The sequence below is a fragment of the Corticium candelabrum genome, chromosome 21 (assembly GCF_963422355.1).
Source record: "Corticium candelabrum chromosome 21, ooCorCand1.1, whole genome shotgun sequence".
Taxonomy (NCBI): Eukaryota; Metazoa; Porifera; class Homoscleromorpha; order Homosclerophorida; family Plakinidae; genus Corticium; species Corticium candelabrum.
This window is the reverse complement of record NC_085105.1, coordinates 4,688,163-4,714,312: the sequence shown is the minus strand read 5'-3', so window position 1 is coordinate 4,714,312 and position 26,150 is coordinate 4,688,163. Positions and strand designations below refer to the sequence as shown.

Sequence of the window (26,150 nt, the reverse complement as noted above, 5' to 3'; positions counted from 1 at the left end):
TACAAATTGTGTTTCACCCATGGAAATGTTCTGCTTAATTAATTTGGCAATGTTGAATAAATATCAAGACAAATGACAACCGAGTCACTGTAAAGTTGTAAGATTCATTGCCAAAATAATGTTGCTTGCATATTATAACAAAAAAAAACGATTCGAGGTTCAAGTATACATGTCATTCCTATACAATTTCTATTTACAAACGTTTCTGCACGAATTGCGTGTGCAAGAGAGTTCTTCACACACATACTCCATCAATATACACAAACGCCTACTCACGCATTCGTTCTGATGCCCACGTCACAATCACTGGCCACTAATTTAGCACCCAGCTACATTCTTTAGCTCCATCTATATGATGATCTGGATACTCCAGGTACTCGCTGTAGTTCTCTCTCTCCCAATTCTAACCTGCTTGATCCATACCTTAAGGCCCTCCCTGTTGCAAGATGAGAAATTGCAGATGACCTGAGACTACTAGTTGTTGCTGGTCTACCATAATAGAGAAGGCAATTGAACAGTGCGCGATTTAACTTCACATGGCAAAACTTACATGAATTCAGGGAGACCTTGTCTTGCAAGTGGTCTTACTGATGACAAAACTCTTTGTGGACTGATACTCTGTCGGTACTGCTCAAGCCACTGTTTTTGTTCTTCAAGCATAAGTAATGTTCTCTGTAGACTACCATCGGTCCATCTGTATAGCCCATTACAGAAAACACTCACAATTCTACCGTATTTTACTTAGTCAAGATATACTACTTGGAAGTAGTCTTCTCATAAGCTGTTGGCATTACATATTTACCTCTGTCACCTTCACAAAGAAGAAGCAAACAATTCTAATAGCAGTTGTCAAATAATCAAAGCAACATCAATAATACCAAAGTATCTCTGCCACCGACTGTCGATGTCAACTTGGCCAGCAGAAGTTAAACTCACATGTCTGTTGTCAAATCCTTTTATCACACACACCAACTGTTGCAACTAATATGACAAACTACCTGTTTTGTGGTAAATCCGAATCATCAGTCCAGGCTGTTCTTGTTTGTGGAGGTACATTTGCAGCATCTGCTGAATGTAACCGAGCCAACACTGATGACAATTCATGATTGACACGATGCAGTAACGATACAATACTTTTACTCTCATGATGTCCTTTCTCAGAAGATGAAAACCGATAGTAATCCTCAGGCATGTCTCTAATGTGATGCAACGCAGAGACGTCAGAGCCTTCTGTATCCGGATCAGTTCCTGAGCTTTCGGTTGCAACACCGTTTAGATCTAAAATGTTTGTTTGTCTGGCATGACGTAGATGTATCTCTTCTTCAACATTGTCTTCAAGGCTTCCAGAAATAATGGCTCTAGTTGGCAAACTTGAAAGACTTGATACATAAGAATCAACAGTACTCTCCACCTCACCCTTATGCAAATCCTACAATATCACATCGCCAACATAGTCAACAACAGAAAAACTGTAAAGCAGCCCTTACACTACGTAATGGTTGACGAACGCTCTTTACGTGTCTCCCACTCGTTGTTGCCCTGCTAGTGAGAACAGCAAGACGTGCTGCCAAGTCCTGCAACACAATTTGCTTAATGTTCAAGGCCAAGGCACTTACACAGAATTCCTTATTCACCTATATGTTATTGACAAAAAGCCAAAACAAACAAACAATTACACAGACCGACAGACAGACAAACAGACAGACAAACAAACAGACAGACAGACAGACAGTTATAATGTAGCACCAACACTACACAATTATGACTAACAATTGCCAACTTTACAGAAAACAAATCAAGTCAGTGAACAATATGTTGAATCAACATGATCTATTGTATCATGCAATAATCAGTACAATTGCGTTTAGATAACTCAGACAGCCTCTTATGGATGATGAAAAGTTGTATGATTGAACAATGACTGACAACTGTTCAATGTCAGTTTCTATAGTCAGCTTCAATATTACTGACATTGATATTCCTTGATTTTTAAAGGTGCAGGATCACGCTTAGACATGCGAACTGCATCCGTTTGAGAAGGGTGCACTTTTTCAAACACTCAGTAACCGCAAGGACTTAGACGCTCCATTTTGCACTGAAGGCAAAGCTGACTGAAGTCTCTCTATAGCCTGAATTGGAATGATCAAGACGTTGCAGTATGAGATTGCGTTAGACCGTGACCCTGGTAGCTAAATTCTTGGCTTTTTAGATGCAGTTCTCAGAATATTTCTTCTAAACCTCCAACTGAGGTTGCTACACTGCAGTTTCTGTAAATTCAACAAGCACCCTCGTACTTCAAGCCAGATCGGAGTTCCTTACGCTCTGCATGTGACCAGAACGCACAGGTCACATTCCCGTATATTGTATCTGCCTAGTCACGTCTTCCTCTCAGAGTAACCAAACACACTCAGTTCACAGTAAGCATAAAAAATTGTATTGTTTAAAGCTTACACTGCTGCCGTGCCCATCAATCAGCACCTAAATAGCCAGTTTTGCAGTAGTTTCGTCTAGTGACCTTTGCGCATGCGCAAAATACAAACAGCATTTGAAGGGCTTACTGGCGATCGAAACTGATTTTCTTGCCAGGACACTTGAACATATGTTACGTACAATAGCTACGATGCAAAAGCTACCTCACTTGAGATCGGCTCAAGTGCTCATGTCCGACTGTGACCCTGCACCTTTAATATATGATTGCAAAGATTTGTCTGCCTATAAACCCAAGAAACCAAATGTTCAAACACCACAGGTGTGCACTGCACATGATCTCCCACTTGTGATTGGGACTGGCTAGACATCTTATATCCTCTCCTCTGTCGTCTCAGCTGTGTACCCTAACTTTAAAACAGCATATTTTAGGCTACCACAAGAATGAGAACAAGCCATTTAATTGCAATATCATTCAACATAGTGTACAATCATTGAAATCATATGGCACAATATCTGGATGGCTTTTAAAGTCAGCATACCTATTTCTTGTTTAAAATTAAATTTGTATTGAGTTCTCAAACAGACCATCCATCATATTTTCAAGACAAACGATAGCAACCATGTTTGTAAAGACTCTGCTCTACAATCACATATGTAAACGGACAGACAAGAGTTCACCAAGATGACCTTTAGAGCCTGTCATCTTAGCAGCAGCTATTCATACCGATTTTTCAAAGTTTTTTTCTCTTGAAATTTGACTCCTAAAGTCAGCAATCAGTGTAACAGGAATACAAACAGCTGATCACAAATGTAAAATCTACAATGCCGGTTCCAGCATCTGTAGTCTGTCTCACAGCTAGCATTCCATTTCAGTAGTCTGAGATCATGGTTCTTCGCTCACCAGCCTGTTGTGCCTCATTTGCATCTAAACCATGCACTGAAGTTGCCAAGACAGGAAATCAACTACCTCAAACCTTGAAGGGTCTAAATAACACACATGATGAAATAGATGATAACATCATGCTTTGGAAAAGCTGCTTTAATTCAAGATGCCCAAATTCAGTCAATATTCATCCACATACAAGGTCACAAAAACATTACCAAAGAGAAAGGAGAGAAGCATGTTTACCAACCAGATTAAAGGGTTTTGCATGAAACCTCTTCTGTCAGTATCTTCCTTTGCTTTTGTGTCAGGCTGGGCTCCCTCATTACAGTACAAGCATTACCCACAAACTTCTCAAATTCAGCCATTGACAGACAGTGTTGTCTTTGGCAAGTATTCAGGTACTGCGTTAGTGACAAACTTTAAAGAGTGTTACGTCCTGGTTTGTTGCAGCATGACGTGCCATTCAGACACAAGAAGCTGCAGCAGACTCTCACCAGGAGATGCATGAATACTAAAATAATAGATATGTTGACTTTACTACCAATAAAGAAAGATTCTGCAAGACTTAGATCTCTTTGAGGCAAAGGAGCAGGCTCCTGGTTAGACACAATTCCATCTTTACCAAATTTAGCACTTAAACCCACCAAATTCTGTTTGGCTTTTCAAGTAAGATTTAGATGTTGTATCGTTCTCAGAGTCTGCTGGACAAGTGTGACTGTGGTTATTCAGTTGACATTGACATCGAAACCTATTGTTTATTAAACAATGGTAGCATTTATTCGAGGGCAGTACTTAAATCGAAGAAATACATACTACGCATTGGAGGAGTGCTAAAAATTGACTAAAGCATCAGGTATAAATGTGCTAAGACACTGTGATGTATGGTTGGTAATAAATGTATGAAAACAGAAAGGAAAAATGTCTGCACACTTGTTTCCTTATCTGGAATGACCTCAATCCAACAATTTTTTGGTGTTTCCCTTAATTAATGTTCTTGATTTTTGCAATGCAATAGAAAGTCTGTTCTTCCACATCTTAAACTTATTGGGTTGTTCTAGTCATACTGATTAAGATGGCACAAGTAATTTGTGCCAGCCATCCGGACTGCCAGAAACATCTAGAACAAGGGTTTTGCATGAGGTAACTACCGCAGTGATAGCTAGTTGCTGTAAATCAATAAATGTCGGGAACTACTAATGTTCGTAAACTGCCACAAACTTTGTTTCATAATAGATCTGATGTTTGTAAACTTCCCTCTTCCGTCTTGAATACATGTGTGAAAGTGACAAGGCTAAATCAACATTCGGGTAGGTCTGCTGACGTACCTACTTCATTCTCAATATGTCTCTGATTTCTTGGCTTGCAAAGCCAATTCGTTGACAGCTAGTGCATGCAGGACACTACTCTGAGCCAAACAATGAAGACATCATTCAGACAGCATTGTATGTGCATATGCGTCCGCTCATGAATATTTGGGCTACAAATACATGCATGGATATTTTGGCTGTAACGTTAGTATTAGAGCAGTTTAAGTTAGTAAATTCTTTGCAATTTGTGAAATTTACAAAATTAAATAGCCTACAAACATTTCTTGATTTACAGTCTTAGTATTGATTCTTTGTCTTGTCACATCAGCTGCACCATCCTCCCTTACTGCTCTATTCAAGATGTTAGGAATGTAGGACACCAAGTATGAATAAGAAATATTTATGTTGAAAGTTGTACCAAACTGATCATCAAACAAGGTTATGTCTAGGCTCAATAGTCCAGCCAGTCATCTCCCCTCGTGGTGGAGAAAGACCAGCTGGAGACATTCGCCACTCAAACAAACCGCCGACTCTCTATCCTCCAATTCGAGTGCCATTCAATGTTTGTGCATCTCCGATAGGGATGCACGTCGCTATTGGCTCTTTGCTAATGTAATTTTGCTCTGACGCAAGTGCGTGTAGTCTCGGCATGTGCCATCCAAGTCTACAAACAACAGGTTGACTCTTTCCAGCTCTTCTTGTTGTCTGCCTCTAGTTCTAAGAGAGTTAGACTCAAAGTTTACCACAGAGACCAACCAAAGGTCAACCGCAATGTATGCAAATCATAGCTCTGCGCATTGCCCTGCATTGAGTGCAAATACCACGCTTTATAGATGGTCTACTTGTTCAATGCATGCAACGTACAACACCCTGAGCAACTAGAAGTTGTTTTGCATGCGCTGCCTATTCCTCCAAGTACGAAAAGGAAGACAATAAAGGAGAAGACGACATGCAGGCCGGTGTAGCTCACACACTAACAAAATGGATATCAGACAGCAAAAGCAATTGACTACTCAGTAACAAATGCATTAGTAGAGAGCCAATAGCGACGGGCATTGCTATCAGCAATTATCGTAACATAATACACGTGCATGCACAAACACTAACCAAAAGTGTAATACCCTGATTGGAGGATAGACAGGCAGCGGTTTTCTTTGAGTGGCAAATGTCTCCAGCCGGTCTTTCTACTCCGTGGGGGGGGGGGGAGATGACCGGCTAGACCCTCAAGCCTAGGTTATGTCTGGCTGATAGTTTGAATCCCAGTACTTGAACTAAGTCTCATGTTGGTGTAGATGTCTTACATAGTCAGACCACACAGCTGCAATGGAATTCTGTTTGTGTACAGGACCTCCACTTGTTTTGCATGCTAATTGCCACATCTGAGAGTACAGATAAATATAAACGCCAGCCTCAAATAACTGCATATACTGTACTGCTCAAATTTTGAAGAAAAATCGTACGACTTTTTTGGAGGCACAAGTGAGGCAAACGTTTCTTTAGACTACTGGGATACTTTTCACCACATAACATCTCAACGCGTGAAATACGTACCAGTAAGGTAAGTGTTGTTCTCTTGAAGAAGTGTCAAACTCACAGTGTGACACTCCTAAAGTACGGACAAAAAGCTTAAATAAACACCACCCTCGTTTAAATGCTGCAGTTAGAGCTGTAGCTGAAATATAGAAGGTGCAGTGTTCAATCAAAGAAATATAGTAATTAAAAATTCTTGGATCTGCCAATTAGTAGCTCATATCCAACTTGCTGCAAGACTCTACACAGACACAAACAAGAAAAACGTTCCATCCTTGTTAGAAAGCTTGAACCCTAACTGATATGCAAAAAACAATAGATCTATTCATTACATTGCATAACAAATGCGCATGCTCAAGAAAAACCAAGAAAAACTAGTAGTGGTCTTTGAAATGCAGGCAGAAGGGATACGCAATTCACAATTTTTTTTGTTTTAGCTTATTAACAAAACAGAGTCTGCTGAACGCTTAGAGTATTGGAAACTTTGGATTTTAGCTTTCATTCTATTAGTAGTGCTGTTATGTAATATGTATTGTTGTTGTCATTAGAGCTGAATGTAACCTGTGTGCCCTCTATATAGATTGATCACAAATTGCACCTCCACCTTATATGATTCTGAAAAGCATACCACCCTATAGATCATTCTGAAGAGCATCTCATCATATGCAAGAAGAAAAACAACTCAGGTTGCACCCATAACACAGTTCTTTTAGTGTGGTACAACTTATTGATGACTTTACAAATTCGTTACAATGTTAAGTCAACACTTCACCACTAAATCAAACAAACAAACAAACAAACAAACAGACAGACAGACAGACAAACCTCAAACAAACAAACAATATATACACACATGCCAAATTCACTATGATAGTACAATACCCGTATTGGCTCATCCACCCTTTGCACTACTTCAGTACGCCTTCTGCTTCGTCTCTTTTCTGATGTCTTTTGTCCTAAGACAAAATGGTTCTTAGCATATAACCACTGTAGCATAATGACTACACAATAATTACTCTTCTGATGTCGGCTAGTTGACAGCCCTTGTAGTTTCTGCTGTTTTCTTGATGTCTGTGGTTCATGCTTTTCCTGTCCTGCTTTCTCTCCTACTTGTTCTGCTAGCACAGTGCTAACTCCAACTACTTCATAGCTAGAGAGTGTATCTCGAGCCACAGGAGCAGCTAACTCTGTTAAATGCATTGTTTCTTCTTGACTATGTAAGTTATGATGGTGAAGAACTTCATCTTCACTACTGCCTAATTCAGTGTTTGTTTCACCATCGTGGTTTTCATTGTGATGTGCTGGCGTTGATGTACGAGGCCGAAGTCCAATGGTCTCCTACAAAATCAATGATAGCACACATATTCTCAGAGCTACATGCTACTAACAGTGGCCATTTGCTCCTCTGTCTGCTTTGCTTGTTGTTCCAATAACACAGCTCGTGATGCACTTAATTGTTCAAGTTCAGCTTTCAGAGACTCCTTACTGCTACAGAAGTGACGTGAGCCAAGGTTGCTTTCATAATCGTAATGATAATACACACAAGTCTAGAGTTAACCTAGTGAGCTGCAACACCTCCTGGTGTAGTGATTCTAAACTTGCTTGAAGACTGCTTCTCTCCTCCAGCATTTTTTGCTTCTCCATGTTCAGTTGAGTTTGCCTCTCCCCAACAGCCTTAAAAAATATTTCCTCAAGTACGTACATACAAAAAGCTTGTTTGAGAGGTGGCATTACCTTTTCCTCCGCCAATATAATCTTGCGCTCTTCCTGTAAGTGATTACGAGTTTCTGCAATTCTCTCTTCCTGTAAGACACAAAAAGTTGATCAGTGCCCCTAAACAGAAAGTACCGCACAGAAGCTTACCTCAACTTCCATTTCACGCTTCCACATTTTGAGCTGCTCTTGCTGTTCTTCTAATGACTTCCTCAAGAGCAGAATCTCTTCCTTCTAGAAACAACAAAATTTACTTCCTTGTTACAGACATCATTGAATCACAAAGAACACAAAAAAAACTATCATCCAATGCAGATGCAACAGGATGTACAGCTAATGTAAGCAGAACATGATAACTATCAGAAACATTCATTCATATCCAGTATCTACTGCATTCCCACAAATAGAGCCCAACATGAGGTACTATTTTTTATCATCTGGACAGTGGTGCATTATTTGAGTACTACTCAAGCATGGGGCTCCAATAATAATTTGTCCTGCAGTCATATTTCAGGTAAGCCATAATAGAAACATAATTACCAGTAACTGCAAACACATTTGATGTACTGTAAATCTCAATCTTCTTCAGTGTCAGTTGCACTAAAACTAAATCAAAGTCCTCTTCAGATCTTCATCTGCAGTATATATATATAGTAGCAAGTATAATCGTGTGTGTTACTCAACCACCTAAGGTAAAGATGGCCTAGCGCCAAGGCTAGACATATGGTATCTATTGCAGAAACCAAAGTATGCAAATACAGTATATAATATTACAACATTAGTTAAGTGCAGAGTGTCATCTCTCACTTTGTTGTAGATTAATAAAACAAGTCACTGACACAGAAGCCAAACGCATGCACAGTTAATAAAATTATCCTCATATTCACATCACAAAGCATTCATTATACGTATTTGTCATGCTGCACCTGCTGTTCTGTGTCAACCAACAGTGTCTGTCTTTCTTCTTCTAGCTGCATTCTACTGTCTCCAATGGCCTGACAATTACACAAAATATCATATATAATATATTACAATATCACACAGCTCTCCACATAAATGTTACCTGCTGTCCGTCTCTTTTTATTCCTTCCAAAGCATTGTCAAGCTTTGTTCTCTCTTCTGCCTCCTAAAACAATACAATATGCTGCCATGTCAAAACAACATGTCTCCATAGTTACACACTTGAGAGGCAAACTCCTTCTGCATAGCATCTATTTTCTCTTGATGAGCAGTAATACAAGCTGCCTACACATTAATGAGACACACTGCATAACAGTTGCATACAGAAAGACCTAAATCACACTACAATTTGGCCCTTGTGTTCCTCCTCAAGTTTTACTTTCTTCATTTCAAATTCTTTCTGCATCTGAAAAAACCAAATGTTGATACTAACACTTCAGTGTTTACAAGAGAAAACACTGCACCTGATCTCTGGCAGCTGTTTCATTTTTTGCAACATCTCCTCGAAGTTGCTCCAGCTGCTCAGTTAGTCTATCCTTTTCCTTTCTGCTAGTATCGTCCAGTTGAACACGTAATGTTGCAATAGCCTAACCCAAGCTTATGCGTGTTATAATGTCTATACATTCCCAAGAATGCAAATCTTCAACTGTAGCCTGACTTACTTCATGTATTAAAATGTAATACATCAATATAACTAAGGGTGTTGTTGATAACAGACATCTATCACATTCTAATTACATTTTCACTTTCGATTACTAAGATAGGATCATACCCAAGCACAAACTCTTGCATTACATACTTGCTTTGTTATTTCAAATTCCCATATTATGTTGTAGACAAAAGTCAGAGTTAGGTAGTAGACAAAGTCAGAGTTAGGTGAACTTACAAAGGAAGTTGTTACTGTAGCTGTGATGTACTACAGTCATCGAAAACTATGGTGAAAGTGACAGATGTTGTTGCAAGCAAAAAACCACAAAATGTCTGTGCCCACTAAGCCCGGTTCACAGTATTGATGCTGATGCTCAGCTGACACAGGCGGCATCCTTTGATGTTGATGGTGACGCTAACGCTGGAATAGGATTCATTTCTATTCCAGCGTCAGCGTCAACGTCGGCGTTGTACTGTGACCCGACTTAAGTGATGATTAGACAACTATGAGGACTCACTGCTTTCCATTGTTCGTATTGAAAAATGAAGACAGATACGTAACTTTAGTGGCTGTTAGCATGACTAGCAAATTATTGGTAGACTTATCCATAGCAGTGTATAAAACGAGTATGACTGTGCCTCCACTGAGGTACCACTGTATCTGCCCCTGATACAAGACAGAATAATCAAAATAACAATAGTCTGGCAAAGCATATATTTTCATTATTTCATCAAGAAGATTTTTGATACAATAATATGCATAACAACAGCTAATATTAGCACTATAAGCTGCACTAAATTCCAAGCTAAACATGCTACCGTACAATATTAATCTACATACTACAAGCATGCATTTTGCAAAATGTCCATTCATCATAACATTGATACAAACTATATATCTCTAGCTGGAGCAAAAGAACGCTGGAGTACCAGGTGCCTGTCACACATGAGCATGCAACGATGTACTGTATACTATAGAACTATGATTATACAGTGCAAAACTTGTACTACTGTAGCAGCTCAGCTGACCAAGTGCCTTTTGAAGACTAAAACAATGCTGCTGTCTACCAAAATATTTGCCATTTACAGCATTCTTCTGAAAACGCAATTTCCCTTTCCTACTAGTAACTGAAAAGCTCTGTACATATTGTTTCTAAAGCTACAAACTGTTTAATCTACATAAGCACAACTGTCTGTGAATGTCTTGCCAAATTTCTAAGCTCTTATGTATGTTATGTATGTGTAGTTGTTGCTGACACTGAGTTAGGCTAAGTCAACAATGCCTACAAGCTCTATGAACACAGGCTTGTTCCTCAGTCCAAAATGGCAACATAAGCCCATCATTGTTCTACACTGTACATATCGTAAACCACATAACAACTTTCGAAACCTCACAGCGACACAAGTCTTTGTTTGTTGTAAACTGTTTAAGCAAGAAGCAATCATACAGGTTAGAGTTACAGTTTTTCAAAGTCTCCTACAATGTTTCTCTCAGAATTTTGTGGTTTGTAACTTACGATGAACTCATCTGCAAGAAATTCTCTGATAACAACAGTAGCTTACAAGTGTCCATCTAGCTACTGTCTTTTGTTGAGAAATGCAGCGCAAATATGAAAGCTAAACTGAGGTGTCTGACACCCAATAATTTTTAATGTCCCACACTAATCTCTATTGGCTTTGATTGGATGTCTCACTATTGTCGTTTGTTGCCACATGCAACGTAAAGGCTAGTTCTTCTTTACATTAGGCAATCACTGCATGCCATACTTTCCTGCAGTATGAAAGCACTACCAACATACATATTTTCATACATAATATATGCACATAAATATGTACAACAACTCAGTTACGGCAGTTCGAGTGAGTTGCTCACATGATGACTTTTCTATGAATACCCTAAAATTCTCTTGATCATACCTTCCTTCGATATCAGTACAACTTAAATTAAGAAAGACTAATTTAGCATAAACAGAAGTTTTAGTGAAGAGGCTGCTATTCTATCTAAAATATCAAATGTACAAAGTCAGCATCACTATGACACTCTCAGTAATACCAATAGTTATTGCTCAGTCCTCACATGGACACAATCACTACCACTATCCATCACTAAATACTGCCACCTTAAATATCTAACTTAAGAGTAATCCATAATTGGTGACATTTACTCAAGCATACAAAGTGTACTCTTTTCTGCATACCCTTCCCCTCCCCTAAGCGTACATAATAAATGTAGGTCATGTGAAGCTATTTCTAGTGTACCATGGTATTACAATTAGAAAATTAGAAGCCCATTCAAAGATTGAGATGCACATTTCATCGTTTCGGCAAACAGTCCTCCATTGTTGTTGCACTTTCTGCACAGCTTCCTTGAGAGACAAAGACAAAAGCGCTCACAAACTGCTGGTACTGTTCGCCGGTGTTTTATAAACAGCACAAGGTCTCTTAGACAGGTCTGTCAGCACCGCAGAGTACCTACCGCCCCTTGCAATATACTTTAAACACATGTGAGAAACAGCTAGCGCATGCTAGACTATTAGTATATGCATGATACGCTTGCGACGGATGGTTTACAGTAATTTACACACATATACAACACACATAGTTGTAAATGCTTTATCCCGACTTCAGTATCACTTTCTATCTACTTCTGGACAAAAAGAGATCATCAACATTTTATAGTCCACCCCAAAAGTGTACAACAACTACTCTTACCCCCTGCACACTTTGTATGCTTGAGTAAATGTCGACAATTATGGATGACCTCTTACCTGGGAATGTTCTTTGGTCATTGTTTCTCGTAACAGTGCTACTTCATTGTCATGTTGCTGTTCTAGCTCATCTCTTACCTAAATAGATAACACATATAACAGTCAGCACGAGACTACATCCTAAAAATGCATAGCCTGCTGAACTACATCAATCAAAATTAGTCTATACCCACCTTTCTACACCTCTCGTCAAACTGTTTCCTAATATTGTCAAGTTCATGCTCACATGTTGATGCTAATTCAGCTTGCCTACTATCTTTTCTATTTTTTAGTTCAATTTCCAGCTCTTGCAAAGCTGTCTCACTCTCTTCTTTAATCCTCCTCTCTTCAATAACCCTCTCATTTTCTAATTTCACTCTTAAGACATCAAGCTCTCTCTTGTGCTTGTCTTTTACCTCAGCTTCAGCTTGCTCTTTACTGTTCTTCAGCTAAATTAAGAGAACAAATATCACTGTACCCCAATTTACTTAAAAATCTGTAATCCAACACACTTCCAAATTTATCTTTCTCACAGCCTCTTGCTTTTGCTCTGCCATTCTGGCTTCCTCATCATCTTTTTCTTCCCCCATTGTCTTCTTCATCTTCTCCAAAGCGTTTTTGTTGTTCTGTTTCAGTTTAGCCTCTTCAGCAATTTTCTCTTGATTGAGACGTGCTCGAAGCTTGTTCAATTCGGTTTCCTTCTCTTGCTCCAATCGCATCTTTTCACGAGTCAGCTCACCTTGAAACTTGCCTCTTAACTCTTCTAGTTCCTTATGATGCTGTTCAGCCACTCTGTACACAGAATCAATACCAACTATAAATCTTCCTAAAACGTCACATACACAACGTCAGCAATCTAGCCAGAAGTCAAAGCAAAAAGCACTATTGGAAAGGGACACAAACACACACTAAAACTAAACTACAAATTACGAGCTGCTAGACACTGGTCATGCCCCCAGCCAACAGCTGCTCTCCTGTGCGCTACTCAGGAGGACTCTGGGCCTGTGCTAGCAATCTCCTGGAGCCGGGCCCAGTACTCACAAGAGCACCAGCTTGTGAAGCCAGCTGTGGTGTGAGCACCTGAAGTCTCACCTGGACACTAGTGATTGATGTCATGTCACAGCCGAGGGCCACTTAGTTCCCAGTCAAAGACCAGGTACTCATTTATACTCCTGAGCTGAGAGAGGCAATTGTGTGTAAGTTTCTTGCCCTAGCTTGCCACATCACTGTGACTTGAACTTGCAACCCTGCAAGATCCCGGATGTACACACTCTATCGGATGACTCTCTAACCAACACAAACACAAACACACACACACACACACACACACACACACACACACACACACACACACACACACCTAACATCCTAAAATCCTAAATGTCAGGAGCTGCCTCTCAGAGATCACACCCCCAGCTGTTAAGCTGGCCCCTGTGAGCTACTCAGAGAACTCTGGGCCTGCGCTAGCAAACTCCTGGAGCCGGGCCAGGCACTCACAGGAGCACCAACTTGTGAAGTCAACTGTGGTGTGAGCACCCGAAGTCTCACCAGGACCCTAGTCAATGACCAAGTACTCATTTATACTCCGGAGTCAAGAGAAGCAAATGAGTGTTAGTTTCTTGCTTAACGAAATTATGCCATAGCTCACCATCACTGTGACTTGAACTTGTGACCCTTCACACACACACACACACACACACACACACACACACACACACACACACACACACACACACACACACACACACACACACACACACACGCACACACAAACAAAAAATGGACAAATGTTAAGCCCTCCACGTCTTTCGACGTCGACCTTGAGGTCAGTTGCGGAGATAGCTCCCCCTGCCTCTAGAGACAGGGCCTCCATGTGCTACGTGGAGTCATGAGGCAAGCGCTACAATCCACCTGGAGCTTGGCCAGATTCATCCAGGGGCACTGACAATGGCGCAGCTCTGGGACTAGACACCAAGGCCCAAACGTACCCGTTTGCTGCATGATGTTGCTGCCAAGCCAGCGGTCTTGTCCACCCCAGTCAATGAACAGGTACTCAATGATACTCCTGAGTCAAGAGAAGCAAGTGTGGGTGAGTTCCTTGCTCAAGGAAACTGCAACAGTGTCGCCTCCACCAGGATCAAACCTTCAACCCTCATCACGAAATACAAGATCCCAGATGTCATCACCAACACTCTACCATCTGCTCCACCCCCCACACAATATTACAACATTTCATAACTAAAGCTTACTTTTCAAGTTCTGCCTTTTGCAGCTCCTCCTGCTTTGCAATCTCTGCATGTATAGATGCTCTACCAACAGCAGCAGACACTGCCTTTAGTCTTGCCTCTTCTACATTCCTCTCTTCTGAATTGTCACTGATGTCATCACTGTCTTCTTCATCTTCTTCCTCATATCGCATATTTCCAACTACGTTTAGCGCAGCCACTTTTGTGTTTGTTGCTGTTGTTGTATTCAATGCTGCAACCTGACTAGTAAATGCAGAGTTCTTTAGATCAGTAGTTGGCTTCTGATGCTGCTTTTCTGTGGAAGTGTCTGTCTGCTGTGCTGCTGGTTTAAGAAGATCAGGACTGAGACCAACCAAATGATTTGCCAGCCCAAACTCCTATAAAAGATACAAAAACAACTACAGCTTAGTCTGTGTGTATGTGTATGGGATGGGGTCTTGCTGGAAGATATGACACCTTTAAGTGCTAATTGGTGGAAGTGTTTGACTAATTACTACAACTCAAGTTTGCTAAAACAACCTTCGCTATTACTGGTACCATCTACTAACCCTCTGTTATCTCAGATTCACTAAAGCCTACAAATTCTGTGTCAGAGTCAGTCACTAAACAACAAGCCTGCAACTTGTTTCAGTTCACTTTTGTTCAAAGGACAATGGTCAAAGAACTCGCCATCTTGTGAGCAGTCCACCGCATTTGAAATAACACAACGGAGAAACATCTTCATGATTGTGTCATCTCTGACAGCTGTCCATGACTCAATGTCCAATTCAGTGCGTTTGTCACAACTGGGAACAGTTGCCAAAGCACACACATTTTCAAAGACAAATTGTTCCCATAAATGATGCACATGATCATTGAACAATTTATTTGCCAAAACATCAAGTGGCTGTGCAAGGCTGGTACATCCACCAAGAATATACGCAAGGTCAGTGTTCTTACTTGCAGCGTCTGCTCAGATTTCACCACATTTGTGAACTCTACTCATCAAGAACAAGTAGGTGGTGCACATCATCTTCCGTATTGCTCCAAAACTTGCTCATCCAGTGCACTATGGTTTCATGTGTCATCCAGCCACTTTTAGAAGCACTGATCAAGAAGTTATGGGGGATGTTGAACCGATGCCTTACTCGCAGATATGATACATCCGGCTGCTGTCCCTGAGCCATGTTGATGATGCCATTCTATGATGACGCATTTCCCACTATAAAAGAGCACGTTTTCTTGGCATGACCGAGAACTCAATGTTCAAATACTGGTATAAAAATGTACCATCTGAAACAGGTTTTCTCGCAATAAATGTCAAACTAATTGAACACGTAAGACTCAAAGTCTAATATTACATGTTTTACACAGCATAAGAGAATTTTGTTGAGCCAGAAGCACTTTTTCAGCTCCTGGTAATGATAAATTCAAACATTAGCCAATTAAATATTGCTCAGTTGTATGGACTGCACTGCGTGCTGCAATTATTGCAACAATTGCTTATAGCAATTACTAGTAGGTCAAACTAATGTTCCCCTAATGAGTTCATAGGATGCCTAACAAACTATTCTTGTTCCACGATCTTAAAGAACTCTTGCATTACTTCTCTTAAACAATGTAGTAAATATCAGACCTACTTAGGCAAGACTATGAACTGAATTTCTGATTATTCAAGAGAACACAATATGATTACCAGTTTGCAATTTATACAACATATGAGTAACATGTATAATAATCATATACATTCTTACTGGTTCACTTTCACTATCCAGAAAACTCTCACTCTGCATCATTGGGTTAACATCTGGTCGATTAGAAACAGGATCTGACATATGTTCTGATCCCGATTCCTTAACAAAGCACACAAATGTCATCACCTACAATAGACAGATTAATACACAGAAGCCAACACTAACCACATAACCAAGAGCAGCAATGTCATGCTGAGACAACTTGCCAGCAATTTCAAAACTCTATAACAAAGCAGTAAAGTACTTAAACAAGTAATACACAATACCAGGCTTACAACATCATCATCAGATTCTTCTTCACGACTCAGCTGCATCTCACCCACATTCATGGCCGGCTTCCCAGTCATAGCTTTGCCTACCAATGGCTATGCAGCAACCAGAAATAAAAACATAATTACAAGCCGCAAGAACATCCACCTTACATTCAGTGCACTTCCTGAACTTGACCCTGTCAGAGAGCTTTCAATGCTTTTCTTAAGAGGAGGAATGCCTCTGAGTGGCCCTAATGGTGGCTTAATGACACTCTCTGAACCTGGAAGCTTGAGAGGAGCAAGACCCGCAGGAGGAAGGCCACCAGGAGCAAGACCAACACCAACCTGTTCAAACAGTCAGCTTCTGTACTAATACATATATTTCACAATCAACCATTCTATATTTAAACAACTTGAAATAATGGACGTCACTCAAATTATAAAGTGGCTGTCTATAGTTTAGCATTATCGTGCATGCCCACAGAAGTATCACACACCTCATGATACATCCCTCTATGATGATGTGTAGTGTGATGCGATGTGGTGTGGTATAGTGCAATGTACTGTGTGTGTGTGTGGTGTGTGTGTGTGTGTGTGTGTGTGTGTGTGTGTGTGTGTGTGTGTGTGTGTGTGTGTGTGTGTGTGTGTGTTAGATTTGCTAGTTGCAGTAAAGACAGCAATTGATACATTAGACACAAAGCTTTAATCCCCTCCCTGGTTTGCTGATGAGAGGAGATCTCTCTGGTCTTTTCTGATTCTGGTCAAAACTGGGTCTCATTTGCCAGTTTGTACCCTACGTCAGAGGGAGAACAGAAAAAAGAATTTTTTGTCAATTTAGAGAAAAACAGCCACAATAAACAACTTCAGTACATTACATAATCCAAAAAGCCTGCTTCAAGTTCTAGCCCTGTGACAAGACTGCTTTGTCTATATCATGGAATATGAGACATAGCGTATACAGATTGTTGTGGTGGTTACCAGACAGAAGTAAGTAGCAGATAAAGCTCACAATCCCTTCAGACCAGAAAGCAAGCCACTGGAATTTATTACTTAGGGCACGTTTCTATATTCTCTTCTGCCTCTTCTGAAAGTCTTCCACCTCTTCCAAAAGAGTTGCCTGGAAGAGTAAGCAGAGACGAAAGAGGTTCAAATAAAGAAACGATACGAAAGACGTGGCACATGCGCTCGTGTCAATTCTTTGGCAATGGACGATTTTCGTGTCAAACTGGCAGAAGTGGTAGCAGAAGTGTTGTTGCTTCTTTCTGATAACGAAATGAATTTTTTTCATCGAGAGAGCTTGAAGAAGTTGTGGCCCCCATTGGGTGAAGAGCGCATAGCCAGAACTCGCATACTTGGGTATGTTGAAAGGGTTAGACGTCGCTGGAAGCAGTTGATAACGTAGAATTTGCAAAGTTGAATGTCATGGTACGTGTTTACAGCCTACTAACGAATTCCCCGCGGAATGTCACGTGTCTGCAACCCAAACTACACACTCGCTAACTTAACGACAACAAAAAAACCACAGCAGAGTTTATTCCATCACTTCTCTTCCAGCTCTTCTGCTCCTCTCCTGAAGAGTCTTCCAACACCTCTGACCACTCTTCTGACACCCCTCCACCAAAAATAGAGAAACGAAGCAGAATCTCTTCTGTCTCTTCAAAAGGGGCAGAAGAGAATAAAGAAACGTGCCCCTATTCTTGGTTTAGAATCAGTTCTAGTCATTAAGTTGATCAGCAGAGCAATTGGTAGACCTTAGGTTACATTGGGATGCCGAAGACTTGACTGATAAAATGTCAACTGCAATGATAAGTGTTGCAAAACAGCAGCGTGCTCCAATAAATCTGTACAAAGACAAATATATCTGTTTTACTATTGTCGTACCCTAGTCTCCAAGGTAAGTAGATACGACAAGTTGAGAAAATAAGCGAGTTATGGAGACCTTCTGCATTGCTGCATCTGTCGTAGCGGGCAACACCCTATGGAGATTTGACCATGATTCTGCACTGGTGTCAATGTTTAGGTACAGTACCGCTTTCACTGGACTGCCTAAAAGGTCATTGTAACTCCCAAAATCTGTCACATGTATAACTGAAATGTGCACATTGTGCCATGTGCCGGTGTGGCTTGGTTCCATGATTGCTACTCTTCCCAGTTAGATTCAAATCTGTCCAAAGAAATAAGTACAGTCAAGTGCTTGGTAACTATCTTCCTGCCACATAACTCGCTAAACACTGATTAGACTGTTCATATAATCTGTTATAAGAAGACCTATTCTGTGACAGTGTGCATTGTCATATTGCTGGAATGGCACAGAAGCTCTAATTACAGGTAATAATTAGCTATGCAGTAGTGACAAATACTGTCACAACTGTACGTTCATTTTCTAAAGTTCATTTTCATTTACTTTGAAACTTCTGCAAGTTGACCACTATTTGCTTTGGTTTTCATTCCCTCCTGATGTCAAGGCAGAACTAGAAGAAAGATCCAGTTTTGACTGGAAGTGAGAAAGAGACAATTATTTCAATCGTCAAAATGATGTAAGAAAATCTATAAATTGCAGGCAAGCACAGTACACTGGATGTTTTGAGACTATCAAAACTGCCAGAAATGCAAATCAAACACACCCTAAGATTGAATCAAAAGTCGCTGACAATTTCAGAATACAATTCTTATGTCAAACCTGCTGTTTAAAATAAACAATGGCTGTCATGTTGTTCTTGGGTCACAGTACAAACAATTTGTATCAGGCAACCACTGGATGTATGAGACTCAGCTGATAAACATAGAAAAGAGCTCTTGAATGAGATATCACTGTACTTCTCTTTCTTGTATAGCTATGTTAGATAATTCTGTTCACCTAGATAAGTTATGCCGTGGCCACATTGTCACAGACTGTAACTGATAGTGAGCAAGAATGACTTTAATAAACAGTAACAATACGAGAGATACGGCACACGACTGCTGTGGCTATGTCATTCACAAATGCACAAGCTAAAATCCTGAGTATGTGACTTTGACACTATTAGATTTTAAGCAAACCAACAAACTGTAAAGTTTAAGCTTGGTTGTGTCCCTGCAAACTCAAAGCTATGTATTCAAGATAGAATCCTGAGCAGTGCTACAAGCAAAGCTTGATATAGGAACCGACCATAGTCAATGCTACGACTGTAATCTCACTGTAAAAGTGGAGTTTGGTGCAACTTGGGTTATGTAACCCAACTGGTAGTCTTCCTTCCGTGCCCTATGTTTTACAAAATAGACTTACCAGCATGCCGGAGAAAGAGAGGCGATTGACCCATCCCTATGTATATGTTGCATCCATTCTTAGATATTGATTGAACTAAACACTAAGACATATACTTTTCTCATCTAGATGTCGTATATAATCAACACTATAATGTTTCTCCGTCTTCATCCTCCCCTTCTTCATCGTTTTCCTCTCTTCCTCATCTGTCAACTCTTGTGTCCTTCTGCTAGTTCAAAGCCAATCCTGTGCGCACTGACAAGACACTCCACATTCCCCTGGCGACTTTTTTTACACTGAGCCGTTGTACTTGCGTAGTACTGCTAACTCTATATTTTTTATCGATTGTCTAAGACTTTCTGCAACACTGCAGAGATTCATTCTCGATACCTTCTGGCTGTTTGACTTGTCTCTCTTCTAGCTGGGCTACAGGAGAAGCTGCATTTTTAGGTCAACGTCTGCTACCGAATTAAATTACAGCACATGTGAAGTACAATTACCACGCATGTGTGTAGTTGCTTCATCGCCATTACCGGCACTCCCTCGTGCTATACCGGCATGCTGGTATCGTTACCAGAATCCAACAAGCAAGTTTCTGGTAATCCTCACTTATACCGGCATGCAGCTAAATGCACGGAAATATGGTAATTAATCCACAATTACAAGTCAGTGCCAGGGTTCTGGCCAGGACTTTACGCCAACAGTCACCAGTTTTAATAACAACCACACTAATAAATACCACTTTAGTACCACGCCCACATATACTTTTGTGGGCACGCCCACAGTTGCTCTTGATGCCAAATTCGCAGACATTATGCTGCATTCAAAATCTAACAATTCAAATACATTACTTACACTTATTTCCTGCTTTGTAACGAGGATAGAACGTCTGGTCAGAAAGATTTCTGTATACGTCTTTACTTAATTACTCGCCTCGTTGTAGTCTCTCTAGTAGAGAGATAATTTGCAAACAATTCATGATGATTCAGGCTGAGGCTTGCCCGTGAAGCAGTTGTCACTGACTCCTCCTGGGTTAGAATTAATTGGATATTTACTGGTGACTGATGGGAAGACTCACCTATTTAGTGTGTACGTGTCGTTAAGTGCTTTTTACACAAATATACTGCAATGTATTTGTACAACCTAACCCCATAAACGAGGTGTTTCCTTTCATATGGCAACTGTTACACTGTTTCTATAGTGACAGCTGTCGCATTCCTATGTAAGCATGCAGCTTAGGCAGCAAACAACACTCCACCTCACTGCTCCTCATTAGGACAATGACAGTTGGGACCTCTCCATAGGTCTAAGAATGCCCCCAACCATCAAAATAACGGTAAAGACGGTCCTGGTTAGAACACTGCAGTGGATAAACACATCTGACAGGATATGTCAACACATGCCTTTGTGTTGCAAGTATGACTCGCATACCGATCAATTTTGACAAGTGCAACTGCATACACATAGTGAAGTAAAGGGTTAGTACAAGGGTATGAGGACCTCAGTCTCTGGGAATGAGACTATAGTTCGTTCCAGAATTAAAGGCAGCTGAGGTTTTGCTTGGATAGATCATACCAGGAGGCAAGTACACTCACGAAGTACACCCCATTGGAAACTGTATCATGTGCCGGTTTCGCCTATGGTACTATAGCATCAAGGTCTACCTGCAATGGTATTATTTAGCCTACATGTTGCTGTAATGAGCTACCATGGGAAGGTTCTAGGCTGACACCATGACACATGACTGGACCAGAACCGATACAGAAAGTTAATGCGGAAAAACATGCTCGTGTGCAAGCAAACAGCTTGTAAAACTTGTTAGCTAGCAGTCATTGTCTGTAGTTGATTCCTCCTCCTCTTCACTTTCAATGAAGTACAAGTGACCTCACTGTAAACAGAATATAGAAAAATGGAGATACTAAAGTTGATAAAGCATTTGTGAAATGATCATAGAAATATTGGTCAGTAACATGCCTATTGACACACTATGCAAATATTCATAGCTGCCTTTAATTTTGGAAAATAGTAAATAAAATAAAGAAGCACTAAAAGTGATAAACACTCGACTGCTATGCACCTTAGATAGTAGGGGGAATCCACTCTCGTGACAATTTAACATATACTTTATAACCTTAACAGGAGACCTACGTGAAGTAGATAATACCGTCCACATCTGTCTATTGACACGCTCACATCCAGCTAGTCCTCAATTGAGCCGATCGGCTGTCCTCGGGTTAATTAAACACAATGGACAAACCATTCCTTAGCTACACACACACACACACACACACACACACACACACACACACACACACACACACACACACACAAACATGCACACACACACACACACACACACACACACACACACACACACATTGTCTGACAGTGTTCTCCCCAGGATCCCGCTCTGCCTTATTCTAAGCAATTAAGCTTTTAGGTAAAGTGGATCATCCAGATGCCAAGACTTGAGGATCTCAAAGTAAGTTTATTAATTAATTAAAGGGTAACTGCAACGCAAAAATCAAAAATCTTTTATGTTGGAAATTGATAGTTTTAGTCGCATACATGACAGGATAAATAGTTTTAGATTTCTAAGTTACGTCTTTGTGGAGATATAGCAAGTCAAAGTTGCTTCCGGTTCTTCAAGTTCCGGTAACAGGCATGGTGTAGTGTGTACATGTTACAGCGGTGAGACTCCACGCTAGCGTGTACTGTCAACAAAGGAATCGGTGGCGAAAGAATGGTTCGGTTTTGCGTGGCTGCAGTAGGGACCAATTTGTGCAAGTCAGACGCAAGCATGTTTCGATTCCCAAAGATCCCCAAGCTAAAGAAAAGAGTGGGAATCGCAAATAAGGAAGACAATTGCAGAGACGCTTGTGCTGTCCAGGCTACTACTACTAAAAGTACGACGCGTCCTACTGAGTGGACAAGAGTCTGTAGTAGCCACTTTTAGCCTGATTGCTTCAAGATATGTACAACCAAGTCTATTCAAGAACTTGGTCTGGGTTGTCAAAGAGCAAAATTGAGGCCACCATTTTCCATCTACCTGCCTCCACACTTCAAGATCGCAGCACTCTGGAACCTTTGCAAAAGAGAGCCACATTTGAGAAGCGGGCAAAATGAGGGTAAGGAAGACTCTCGTGCAAGACTAACCGTACTGTAAATGGCTAGAAGAGGTCAAACTCTTGATGACTATAGATAGACTTGCATCTAGGTGCTTGAACGTCATGTGTAGTGAATGCAGTTGTATGCATTACAGTATACTGTACAGTCAAGTCAACCCTTGTGTCAACGTGAAGTCAGCCCTTGTGTCAATGTGAATTCAACGTATGAACTTCAACTCATTTTGTTCTCTTTCTCACAGCAACAGCTAGAGTTTGCACGAACTCACCAGTACACTGCCACTATTGCTGCTAGTATTCGACATTATTATTCTTCATTATTTGAGACAACCTCAAATACGTTTTGACAGCACACGCACTCCACACAAAGCTTCGGAGACACTGTCGCTGAGCTCGAACCTGTGTGGTCTAGTCACTAGAATGGCTCTCAGCAGATCTTCTTCATCCTGCGATTCATGCGATGACGGAACATTATCATCATGTAAAACCTCCAAAGGCTCTTCAGAAGAATAAATGTTGCTGCCGTCGCCTCTACCCTAGCAGCGTTGCCTTGGATATGAAGATGTAGTCACTCTTACAAGCCGCTGACTAGCCAGACGCACACGCGTCTCCCCTCTGTAATGTGACACTACACCACATCCATTACCAGAACTTGAAGAACTGGAAGCAACTTTGACTTGCTATTTCTCAGCAAAGACTTAACTTATTAAAATCTAAAAGTATTCTTCCTGTCATGTATGCAACTAGAACTATTGATTTCCAACATAAAAGAATTTTGATTCTTGCATTGCAGTTACCCATTAACTAAGAAAGCAGGTTGCATCTAATAGTGCGGAACATTTACCACTTTACAACCACAAATGCAGCCCTTACCCATGCTTTTGCAGCTGGTGTTCACGTGCAAGTAGGTATACATGTCAGCAAAGTGCACGTGTCATGTCGGTGTCGCAGAGAACTATTGAGTCTTTCTTGACAAGCGGCAACTGATGAAGCTCCTAGCAGATCTTCCAAGCACAGGACGACTGGAGTAGATCGCCAGGGGCTAAACAATTTCCCATGGCTTCTAGTTAGTAAGGCAAAAAACGAGACACAATCACTGCTGTGCTCTCTTTGTTGAAAGACACAATCTAAGCCTAAACGACGTGTACTAGTTTGGATCCATATCCCATGTAAAACGCTCACTCCCCAAAGTCTACTAGAGCAGGAAAGAAGCTCGTGCCATGAATCAGCTGTCTGTAAAGAATCAACACGCGCACCGTTGGGAAACGGCGGCGGAATTTCTAGAGCTTTTGAAGAAGCCATATTGGGCATGGCATTGGGGTAACGCCCACTTCACGAAGTATCCCACTCTGCCTGGAGAGAACACTGCACAGCAGCAGCAGCAGCAGCAACAGCTGTGCATGCCTGATCTTCTACAATGATGAACTTTGGAGAAAGTGTTGCATTAGACCACATCAAAAATATCTTGTGTTTCGTGTCGGCGACTGACCTGATTTTTTGGTGAATATAACACAATTTAGTTTGCTTCATTAATATTTATTAGCCACAGTGCTAGACATATGTATATGTCTGTCTCATGTCCCTGCAATGCTCATGTACGAGTACAGGTTCTCTACGTCACTTATCTTGCCTGTACTGTAGCACAGGAGTTCGACAGTAACAAGCTGAAGTGTGCAGCACCCTCTATGTGCTCACACCTACGCATGCATGACATGCGCATGTGCTGTACACGTGCGTTACATGCCAACGGCTGGTGTTTACGTTGAGTGCTGGTTGGGTTTGACCTGTGCCTTGCCTCAGGAGCTCCACAAAGTGCAAGAACAACACACCTTACAAAGACTATATGATGAAATCGTCACACCCAAAGTCTTTGAGAGGCGTGGTCGTGAACTTGAAAGTCACGTTGGATCTCCTACAGTGCTTGTGCCTTTCATTTGGCTGCCGGTATATCAAGTTTGAGTTGTACACAAATTCCATTGTTGCTGAGCCGCATGCCAAGCGGGCCTTTGTTCATTCAGTCTTTGACACTCTACTTAGTAATGCAGCTCAGCGTTTGTATTCTACAGTTATTTGTGCAGGATATAGCCAACTCTGAGGTTTATACTCACAGAAGAAACTGACCAAGGTAGAGCTCCGCAGGCTGGAATGTCTCAAGGAGGCAGTGGAGGACATCTGTGGATCTCCAATCATGACGAAAGGTTCTGCTTTGCACCTCAAGCTGTACACCCCCTCAATCTGACATGCTTTAGCCACATAGTATTCTCATACTATGCTTGTAAGAGGAAGCAGCCACAGGTATGCTGCCCATCCTGGTGCACCAGATGCAATGCAGAACCAGGATTTGCTCAAAAAGTACAAGGTGGTTTTGCCTGTATGTGCTGATTGCACATGCAAAAACCCTGTTGTTCATTGTTGTTGTTCGCAAAGAAGACTAATTAAAAACCTGACTGTATTAATTAATCAAGATGACACGCAAAGATGACTTTGAAATTAAATACGCCAGCATTTGTTGATCAAGCATGCCTTGTATCATGCTGTACTTGAAAAAATAAAGTAAAAATTTTTTAAACCGACCGACCGTCACGAAACAAAATATATTTGGTGTGGCCTTATAACTTAGTTATTAACTTCAGTTACGAGCTACCACTCTGTACTTACTTACACAACACAGCTGCAACGAACAGCGCTGACCTTCAAAGGCTGTAACCCGAAACGGGAAGCAGGAGAATTGTTGTGCAAGTTGTTTACTTGTTTTGGTTTTTGCTTCTTTTGCTTCTTTCCTTTTTCTTTTTCCAGCAGCTTTTGATAATATTCGTCGCAAGGATGATCCCATGTACTAGCCCCGCTCGTGAAGTTGAAGTAATAAACGTCTTCAGTATCGCTGTCTTTGCTATCAATATATCATTACCGAAATTCCTGCCCATCGATCTAGATCCCGGATAATAAGTAAACCTTACACTGGTTTCCAGTTTGATGGAAGAGGAGCTTTGAGACCTTCCCTTGCTATCCACATTAAATCTGGATCCTCTTTGGGGTCGAGTCCAATCTGTTTACAGTACTCCAGCAGCTCTGAAGACAGCAACCAGTACAAAGTGCGACAAACGCTAGTTACTGCACACGTAGACCTAACCTTCTGTGGTAGGTTCATAATTTTCATTATACTCTTCCTGTAAAACAACTTGTTTGCCCATCTCCATTACTGCCAAAAGCAACGGCTGTTGACAATTTAAGGCAAAACTGCCCGGATATTAATATTTAATTGATAACGCACGTTAATGAACCTAACCGAAATTGCATCAAAAGGGTGACAAGGCGTTGTGGTATATAGTT

The 26,150-nt window shown here is 40.9% G+C and overlaps 1 protein-coding gene across 2 annotated transcripts; it reads right to left on the bottom strand.

Annotated features, from left to right (window-relative positions):
* Nucleotides 1–84: 84 nt before the first annotated feature.
* On the bottom strand, nucleotides 85–26,052 carry LOC134196365 (centrosomal protein of 164 kDa-like). 2 transcript variants are annotated; one of them, XM_062665467.1, is made up of 28 exons: nucleotides 25,951–26,052; nucleotides 25,778–25,889; nucleotides 25,512–25,710; nucleotides 16,623–16,796; nucleotides 16,476–16,565; nucleotides 16,366–16,422; nucleotides 16,201–16,299; nucleotides 14,471–14,844; nucleotides 12,734–13,013; nucleotides 12,416–12,670; nucleotides 12,243–12,320; nucleotides 9,291–9,413; nucleotides 9,173–9,232; nucleotides 9,049–9,111; nucleotides 8,930–8,992; nucleotides 8,793–8,861; nucleotides 8,017–8,100; nucleotides 7,888–7,956; nucleotides 7,712–7,827; nucleotides 7,542–7,641; nucleotides 7,170–7,491; nucleotides 7,036–7,109; nucleotides 1,488–1,574; nucleotides 999–1,429; nucleotides 879–940; nucleotides 760–811; nucleotides 551–694; nucleotides 85–489 (listed from the first exon to the last, which is right to left on the bottom strand). In XM_062665467.1, exons 1-28 carry the CDS (start codon nucleotides 26,015–26,017, stop codon nucleotides 339–341), a joined length of 3,855 nt encoding a protein of 1,284 aa, XP_062521451.1. In that variant the 5' UTR covers nucleotides 26,018–26,052; the 3' UTR covers nucleotides 85–338. The 2 variants fall into 2 exon arrangements, with proteins under 2 accessions (XP_062521451.1, XP_062521452.1); XM_062665468.1 differs by having other exon boundaries at nucleotides 7,542–7,638.
* Nucleotides 26,053–26,150: the final 98 nt, after the last annotated feature.